Below are 9,233 nucleotides of genomic sequence, written 5' to 3' on the forward strand. Positions count from 1 at the left end.
TTGCTTTGTTTAGTTTTAGTTTGTATTTTCTCCTGTTTGTGCTTAGCAGAAGCTTTGCTCATCCTTTTCTTTTTGGATATCGTGGGGATTTTGCAATTGTGGCCAGTAGCATTATTACAATCATCAAGTGCTTAAGCACCGTAAGTTGCTTGGTTGCTCGTACTTGTTTCTGTGCCAGTTGCTTGGTTGCTTGTTGAACGTGGCTCAGCAGACCTAGGTGCTCCCAGCGAAGTCGAGCAGGCAGTAGATTTACAATGCGTGCAGACCCGTGCAGTTGTCTTCGTCCTTCTTCGTTCCTGCTGTGTTTGGTTTCACGTTTCCAGGTTGATCAAATTTTCTGATGATTTTTCTAACTATTTTTACTAGCTTTGATTTTGTGATTCACGCGTAGTTTGGTCGTCTGTACTCGTGTTCTGTCTCTGTTAGCTTCTTACCATTTCGAAGAATTTTTTTTAGATACTCTCGTCACTAGTTGGCTTGAGTATTTTAATTTTGAAAGGCTTGTGACTAAATATTTTGAACAGTGGCTAAATATTTTGAAAGAAATTTAAGTTTTCCATTCATCCCTCCTCTGATCGTCGTTTTCGGTACTTCACGTTACAACTCATTAGAACGCCTCCTGTGACAAAGGAGTTTTCATGTCCCACTATCGAGGGTCTCATTTAAAAAATACCTTGATCTTCCCGGATATATTTGGTTGAAACTCTAATATCATTACCACTCACTAAACACCTCTTGTGGAACAGGAGTCATCATGTCCCATTATCAAGAGCCTCGTTTAAAATAATATGCCATTTGGGAGCTTTACCTTAACTGGTCTAAATCCGAAAGTAATCAGAAAAAGAAATTTCATTCTGAGAAGAAAAGAACAATATTGTATTCGTCTTCAAGAAAAACTGAAATTATGTTTTCATTATGGTCTGAGAGAACGATGCTTCCTGGTCATTTTCACAACTTCAACGGACGCACAAGCAAACTCTCAACTAAACAACACTTGTCCATATATATAAACATGGTAAAAGGTGATATCCAAATCCAATTCTATGCGAATCTAATATGTTTCCATCCCTAAAGATGGTCTTGTGTAGGCATTGAGGTCGAGTAGTGTTGGAATGGTGGCACTGAGGTGTTGGGAGGGTGAAAGAACACAGTAGTCAGCGTTGGGTTACTTAGGGGCGAGCGAAAGCAGGTGACATAGGTGCAAATTAGGCAAGTGGTGTTGACTTGGGGGCTCAAGTGATGAGGACATCAATCCTTTAGATGCACACGTCACTCCTCAAGTGTTATGCAGGGGCTAACTAATAGAGTTTACTAAAAAAAAAATTGGATCTAAACAAGACCTAAGTGAGTCGCGATCATACCTTGTTCTGTCCCTGATGACCGAATCAAGATTTCTCCTTGAATGTAACTTTACTCGGCCGGCGATATATGTGCATGGGGCATGGCTATGTGACAAACTATCTAACAATGTACCGGAGACGAGTTCAAAATGTTTTGGATATATGTTGCATTGCATGCTGCCATGGGATGACTTCATTCAGTTATGCTTTCATTGCTTGGGGGGTTGGGGGGTATAACGATATATAACATATATAGTATTCTTGGATGACGAATTGACGACGACGAGTGACGAATTGATAACGATGCCCATCCTGCAAGTACAGCTGCCCCGCAAGAGCGAGCCGGATTCAAGTCTTTTAGCCAACACAAACTCCCCTAGCCTGGCAGCTAGTAGCCATGGGAGCACAAGTCTACTGCTCCACGGCTCTGGCCGCCGCCGGCGTCGTGCTGCTCGCGATCTGCACGTACTACCTGCTCGTCGTCGGCCGTCGCGGGCAGCGCAGCAAGCAGCCGAAGGGGTACGCGCCCGTGGTGGGCACGGTGTTCCACCAGCTGTACCACGTCCGCCGGCTGCACGACTACCACACGGACCTGTTCCGCCAGCGCAAGACCTTCCAGCTGCTGGTGCCGGCCGGCCGCCGGCAGATTTACACGTGCGACCCCGCCGTGGTCAAGCACATCCTTAGGACCAACTTCGCCAACTACGGCAAGGTGAGCACTGAGCACAGCAAGCTTATTATTAAGCTAGTATATACGCTTCTCTGTTTGCATGTTATTTTTTGTGCGCTGCAACTGCAAGTCTTGAGCCTGACTACTAGGCAGACACGCACTCCCTCTCCGCCGTTGGCCTTTCCTCGGACGTCGCTCTCTTGAAGTCAGCAACTTCTGTGGAGGCTGAGCGACATCACATGATTTGGGTTGGGGTGCCCTCCAGTCCTCCACGCCATACATTACGTATGTACGCCAAAACTTTGGAAAAAAAGAAAACACGCAACCTGTCACGCCGGAGCGCGATCACGCAACGCATGTCCTCTCCCACGGGCTGCCGCACCCTCATAGCCAGCGTCAGAGACGAAGACAGAGACCTCGCTGGCGTTAGGTACGGTTACGCCATGTCCCGCTCCCATGTCTCCTTCTCTTCTTCTCCATCTTCAGAGGGCTTAGAAGAGGGTTTAGGGGGAGGCGAGCCGATGAGGCGGTGGGGATGACAGGAGAGCGGGATATGGCCAGACCAAATCGGGCACGTGGGTGCCTATGACCATGGCAGTGGTAAGAAAGAGGGGGGAAGGAGGAGGAATGTGGGCATGGTAAGATCTCACCAGAGCTTCACGGATACAGTTGTGGCAGCAGAACTCCAAGACCCCATACACCGCGGCAGGGCCAGGGGTGAGGTGTGTCGTGTCGGAGATGAAGACCACGGCTCAATAGGTCGCACCTTAATTCTATGCCAAGACTTTATAGGTAGCCAAACAGAGGGTGGTCGATGTTTGATACTCGTTGGCTCAAGATGGCAACGGGTCCGATCCCCGATGGGTATTTCATGCATTAGAAGATGTTCGTGGACTAATCTTGATCCCCGTGATGACGTTTGTGCACTAAAACTGATCCCCGTCGGGGGTAGTGGGGGTAGTAACGTTCCAGCACTCTCCATCCCTATCACCCGTCAGGTCACCCGATTAGCAGGTCCAAAAAGCCCAATGCTAGATATTCGGCCGAACCCAAATAAAACACCTGGTACCCTCCACTGCTTCACGCCACCGCCCATATTTTCCATGACTCGCGGTTGCTGCCCTCCCGACTCGCGCTCGCGATGCGGAGTCGGAGACGGGCAACATGGATTTGTTCCCTTGCTCTTCCTCTCTCGCAGACTGCAGTAGGCCGCCGCACCGCCCTGAACTGCGATAGCCGACATGGAAATCTAGAGACTATAGGTCAAAGCAATGGCTATGGCTTGTTCGAATCGATGCTTCTTCTTGTGGTGTTGTGGCTCCCTCCATCAGCGTCATCTCTCCTGTGGCTCTGCTCCCTCGATGGCTCCGTTCCCCGTCTCCGCTTCCCCTCTCCCTTTGACTTTCTCTATGGCGAAGTCGACGTGAACGAAGCCACCGTTGACTTGCAGTTGGGTGCGTGGCACCTGTTGGGGCCCCGCAACTCCAATCGGGGACGGGGATGGGAGAACGACAACCCCGATACGGGGAGCGGGGTCGGGGAGCAAGGGAAATTACAGGTATCGGGGATGGGGATGGGGTGCCATTCCCCAGCGGAGATGTCCCCGTTGTCATCTTGACGTTGACTAAGGGACCAACCTGTGCGTTACTATGAATAAGCCTACATCTTTTTTTTTTTTGAGAATCTAATAAGCCTACATCTAAATACAGTAACCCTCTGGGGTAGCGACAGATTCCTCCTGCTTGTCCTGGCGTAAGGGGCCAGTAACGAGGCCTCTGAATCCCGACCCATGCAAAAGGTCAAAAGGATGCGAGAGGTCCTTTTAGTTGGACAACAAATGGGCCTCCATAAAGCATGTTTTTTTGTGTGGACCTTTAATAGGCCTGCCGATTCTAGAGGAAGCTTACTTTCCGAGTTCCCTTGCGCGTTTCCGGCTGATGACGACGATGCCGCGTGCTTCTGTTCTGCTTCGTCTCAACCGTGCATGCAGGGCACCTTCAACTACGAGAACACGTCTGACTTGCTCGGCGACGGCCTCTTCGCCGTGGACGGCGACAAGTGGAGGCAGCAGCGGAAGATCGCCAGCTACGACTTCTCCACGAGGGCGCTCCGTGACTTCAGCGGCGCCGTCTTCAAGCGGAACGCCGCCAGGTTGGCCGGCATTGTCTCCGGAAACGCCGCGTCCGGGAAGCCCATGGAGTTCCAGGGCCTCGCGCTCCGCGCGACCATGGACTCCATCTTCACCATCGCCTTCGGCCTGGACCTCGACACGCTGGCGGGCGTTTCATCGGGCGAGGGGAGGAGCCGCTTCGCCGCGGCGCTCGACGACGCCAGCGAGCTCACGCTGCTGCGCTACGTCAACGCGTTCTGGAAGGCGCAGAGGTTCCTCGGCGTCGGATCCGAGGCCAAGCTCAGGCAGCGGGTCAAGTTCATCGACGAGTTCGTGTACAAGTGCATCCGCGACAGGGCCCAGGAGCTCTCTGATCGCGAGGCGACCGGGGACGCTGTCCCTGTGAGTGTCCGTGCACCTGTTTCTGTCGAACGCGCTGCACTCTGAATGAATGAACTGACACATCCATCCCTCGATTCCGTGATGTAGGATTCGAGGCAGGACATGCTGTCCAGGTTCATCCGAAAGGCGACGAACGAATCCGGGACAGTGGACTACAAGTACCTGAGGGACATCATACTGAACATAGTCATCGCCGGCAAGGACACGACGGCGGGTGCGCTGACCTGGTTCCTCTACATGGCGTGCAAGCACCCGGAGATCCAGGAGAAGATCTGTCAAGATGCAAGAAACGTGAGCAACGCCGGCGAGACGAAAACCGTGGAGGAGTTCGCGCAGAGCCTGACCGATGTGGCCCTGAACAAGATGCACTACCTGCACGCCGCCCTGACCGAGACGCTCAGGCTGTACCCGTCTGTTCCTATGGTGAGTAGTTCGTGTCTTCGTGCTACTCCATGCTCATGCTCTAGTCGGCAGTCACTGAAATTGCAAGGCCACTCCTTTGTGGAAACTAAATGTGGAGCATGTTGTTGATGGTACGTTCAGGATAACAAGCAGTGCTTCGGAGACGATGTCTTGCCTGACGGTTGTAGCGTCAGCAAGGGCGACATCGTGTTCTACGTCCCCTACGCCATGGGCCGGATGGAGTACCTCTGGGGCAAAGACGCTGAGGTCTTCAGGCCGGAACGGTGGCTGGATCAGAATGGCGAATTCCAGCAGGAAAGCCCCTTCAAATTCACAGCTTTCCAGGTACACGGTGATTTTAGTTAATTTCTCAATAAAACGCCATTGCAATCATGCAGATTGCATACCGTATATGTGCACTACTATGTTCTGACCGAACTAGTCTCACGACGTCCTTTTGCAAGCGTCTTTCCAATTCCACAGGCTGGTCCGAGGATATGCCTGGGAAAGGAGTTCGCGTACCGGCAGATGAAGATCTTCGCGGCCGTGCTTTTCCGCTTCTTCGTGTTCCGGCTGCGCGACGGCGAGAAGGCGACCGTCAACTACCGGACCATGATCACGCTCCACATCGACGAGGGTCTGCATCTGACAGCGACGGCGAGATGAGGTCCATCGCGCGCCTGGGCAAGAGTGGGCACGTAGCCGCCGGTGCCTGCAGCTAAGCTAGCGACAGGTCCTTGACTCCTTGTACATACTATGCAAGAAACGAAAACGAGCAGTGATAGTTGGCAACCACTTTGGATACTGCATCTTGTTGATAGCATGCCATGGAATAAGTTGCGCCGCTAGTGGAATTGCAGTCAGTGTCGCGGCGGTGAGCAGAGGTTGGTGTTCCACGGCATGCGCCTGGTCCAGTCACAATAAGCGAGAACGAGCAGACAGTGGTTATGGGTCATGATCATGACAAATTTGTGAGCAAGACTGAGACTGAAATAGCTAATATTAGAGTAGAGGAGCAAGACAAGCAAGAACTTGCAGTGTCCTGTCCACCTACATAGGAAATATGTTTCTTCAATGCCAAGTTATTGGAGTATTGTATGTGCACCATACATGTTCAAGTATGTTGGTTGTAAACTCTCTTAGGTCTTGTTTAGTTCATCCCGAAATCCAAAAAGTTTTCAAGATTTCCTGTCACATCGAATCTTACGGCACATGCATAAAACATTAAATATAGACGAAAACAAAAACTAATCACACAGTTTGACTGTAAATCACGAGACGAATCTTTTGACTAGTCTATGATTGGACAATATTTACCATAAACAAACGAAAATGCTACAGTAGTGAAATTCAAAAAAAATTCACATCTAAACAAGGCCTTAATAATTTTTATTTACAAAGTTACGACTATCTTAACACATTACTGCATTTGGCTCTACGACGGATGACTTTTGGTCCTTGACTCTATAGATTTTCCACAGGGTAGTTATCAAAAATTCATTGATATTTTACAGCAATAAGTCAAGATTTGCATGCGTGTTTTTTCACATTTCTATATTATTTATGAGAGTTTGGAAATGACTCGTTGAACTCATTCGAGCTCTGCGGGGCATACAAGTGGTATAAGGTGGATGGTACGATTTAAAAAAGGTGGAAAACCACTAACCGTGCAGACTAAATTTAAAGTAAACTTTAAATAGCGTATAAATATTTCTCTTATATATATACATAGCAACTATGTAACCACTTGCCAATTCTTTATAGTGCTACGACGAGTTTCTCAGAGAAAACGAGAGATACATCAACAATCCTGAGACGAAGACGGAGATACATCAGTGCACATATTATTCTTTTGCAGATATACAAGTGTAATCCCACAAATAATCGCCTCCAGAATGCTAACTCATGAACAATTGCAAGGACTTTTGCCGGTTCATCATGAAAGTAATAATTTGCTTTGATGAGTAGTATTTTGATCCGAAGTTAACCACAGTACCAAGATCTTGTAGAATTTGCCAGACTAGAGCTAAACCACGATGATTATTAGAGAAGTACATCATGGGACTGAGCTAGCTATGAGTGAAAAAAAAAATTGTTGTATATGTACACTAGCGTGTGATGACTATGGTAGACTGCAATAAATATTACATTTTTCATGCATGCAAATATAGTTTTATGTGATTTCTATTTAGATTCGTTTCAATTTGTATACAGTAATTCATAGGCGGGAAATAAAATTCACTAGCAGGAGTATATGGCGCCAATTTTTGAATTTTTAAAAACATTACACTGGCACTTTTCCAAACAAACTGCCTCTAGAAAACATATTCATGAGGTCGCGGGTTTATGTGAACCGCTTGTGTCAATGTTGTTATACTAACAAATTACTTAAAGCAACAGACTGTGAAAAGAGTTAACATAGACGGTTGTCCTAAGAGAACTATCAGTGTAAATATAATTAACACTGACGCTTAACATAAAACAACCGGTTAACACACTATTATACGTTTTATTTTGCGCAGCGTTTCACATAAGGGCTTTGAGGCGGGCGTTATTTTTGCCTGTACGGTTATTCACGGTCGGCTGAAGTCGGCCAGCCCACCGAACAACCGCCACGGTTAATAATTAATCGTGACGGACATTGTAACGTAACCACCACGGTTAATGAGTTATTAACCGTGGCGGACATTATAAGCAACCGCCACGGTTAGTTACAACAAAAAAAATAATTTATAACTTTTTCATATGAATTCGGATGAAGACAAACTTTATATCAAAATTATAGCTCTCGATGAGATCTACAACTTTGCAGTTGAAAAATTTATGAATTGAAATGGTTTAGGGTCCAAAAAATATTATTTTTAAGTGTGCAGATTTTGAAATTTAAAATTTAAAATTATCAAACAATCTTAGATGTTGACATGGTCTATACAAAAGTTATAGTTCTCGATAGAATCTACAACTTTGTAGTTGAAAGTTTTTAATTTGAATATGTTTAAAGTCTCAAACATGTGTTTGAAGGTTATAGATTTTGAAATTTTGAATTTTGAATGTCTAAATGATGTCCAATGTTAACATAGTTAATACTAAAGTTCTAGTGGTCCACCTGATCTACATATTTTATATTGACGAGTTTTTGATTTAAAGTCACCTAGAGTCTCAAATATGTGTTTGAAATTCACATATTTTAAGGCTCATTTTTTTGAATTTTTTCAAACTATCACTAATGGCGATACATTATGTACCAAAGTTGTAGTACTCGACAAGATTTAAAACTTTATAGTTAATATTTTTTTCGTTTAAATTCATTTAGTAGCCAAAATACTCATTGTAAGATTACAAAATATTGATATAAAAAGATAACGTATTATATATATGTATAAATGATTGTGTGGTGTAGTGGTAGAAGGTGATAGTGTTGAATGAGAGATCTTAGGTTTAACTCTAGAGTTGCAAGTTTTTAGTTTTTTGAGTTTTTTTCGTGAACATTAACTGTGGCGGTTGCCTTACGTCGCCCACTACAGGTGGTTTTTAGAATGACCTTAGTTAAGTCATGATTAATCGTGACCTTATGGTCGTGGCGGTTGTAAAAATCATCATAGTAAATGTAATACCCGCCATGGTTAAGTTTTTTTAGTAGTGACACTAGCGCATAGTATTATTGTTTTTCAATGACCTTTCACGTTGGCGGTGGGTTCAAACGCGAGTACAAATGGCCCGTTCGGGCTTCATCACAGAAAGAAAACCGGGGCGGATGCCGGCTCTCTGGCTCCTGTAGCCGTTTTACTGTTCCTCTTCCCAACCCTTCCGATCTCCATCTAAATCCATCCAAATCTCTTGCATATCTATATTTCCTCTCCAGATTTTTTTGTTTCTTCGTTTCTGTTCTGCGTTTACTGCTGCTAATCTCTCAACCGTCGTGCTCCCCTTTGGCTTTATTTACTCGGCTTTTGAGCTACTTCTGTAGCTCTTCCTTCCCATTCTGATCTCGTTGTTCTTGTCTATTTCTAATCTTTTTTGTTTCCAAATGTGTGTTTACTTATCTGATCTATTGTTCTATCCAGTTGGTTTTGTCTGGTTCCGTCTCATAGCCTAGTTTCGATTGGTTTTGCTTACCGTGTATAGGAGCATCCCTTTCTTCTCTCTTCATCAGATCCCCTGAATCCATCATCTCTTTCCTCTCCCACCAGCAAGTTCGAGCGCAGTGTTGCTACTGGCGAGGCTCTTGGTGTTGCTACCCTCTGCTGTAACCGTGTTTGCTTGTGCCACTTCGGCTGGACGCTGCAGACGTGTTCGCTAGCTCTCCAGG

General features: G+C 46.2%; 1 protein-coding gene across 1 annotated transcript; it reads left to right on the forward strand.

Moving 5' to 3' along the window:
* On the forward strand, nucleotides 1,738-6,113 carry LOC8062888 (cytochrome P450 704C1). Its single transcript, XM_021452464.1, has 5 exons — nucleotides 1,738-2,052; nucleotides 4,001-4,516; nucleotides 4,610-4,945; nucleotides 5,066-5,269; nucleotides 5,408-6,113. Exons 1-5 carry the CDS (start codon nucleotides 1,738-1,740, stop codon nucleotides 5,588-5,590), a joined length of 1,554 nt encoding a protein of 517 aa, XP_021308139.1. The 3' UTR covers nucleotides 5,591-6,113.

The sequence above is a fragment of the Sorghum bicolor genome, chromosome 1, assembly GCF_000003195.3.
Source record: "Sorghum bicolor cultivar BTx623 chromosome 1, Sorghum_bicolor_NCBIv3, whole genome shotgun sequence".
Taxonomy (NCBI): Eukaryota; Viridiplantae; Streptophyta; class Magnoliopsida; order Poales; family Poaceae; genus Sorghum; species Sorghum bicolor.

Bases quoted from the DNA above. Each gene is read 5' to 3' on its own strand.
- LOC8062888 (XM_021452464.1), top strand. From the start codon at position 1,738: ATGGGAGCACAAGTCTACTGCTCCACGGCTCTGGCCGCCGCCGGCGTC. The intron at 2,053-4,000 runs GTGAGCACTGAG...CCGTGCATGCAG, and splicing joins ACTTCGCCAACTACGGCAAG to GGCACCTTCAACTACGAGAA. The intron at 5,270-5,407 runs GTACACGGTGAT...CCAATTCCACAG, and splicing joins TCAAATTCACAGCTTTCCAG to GCTGGTCCGAGGATATGCCT.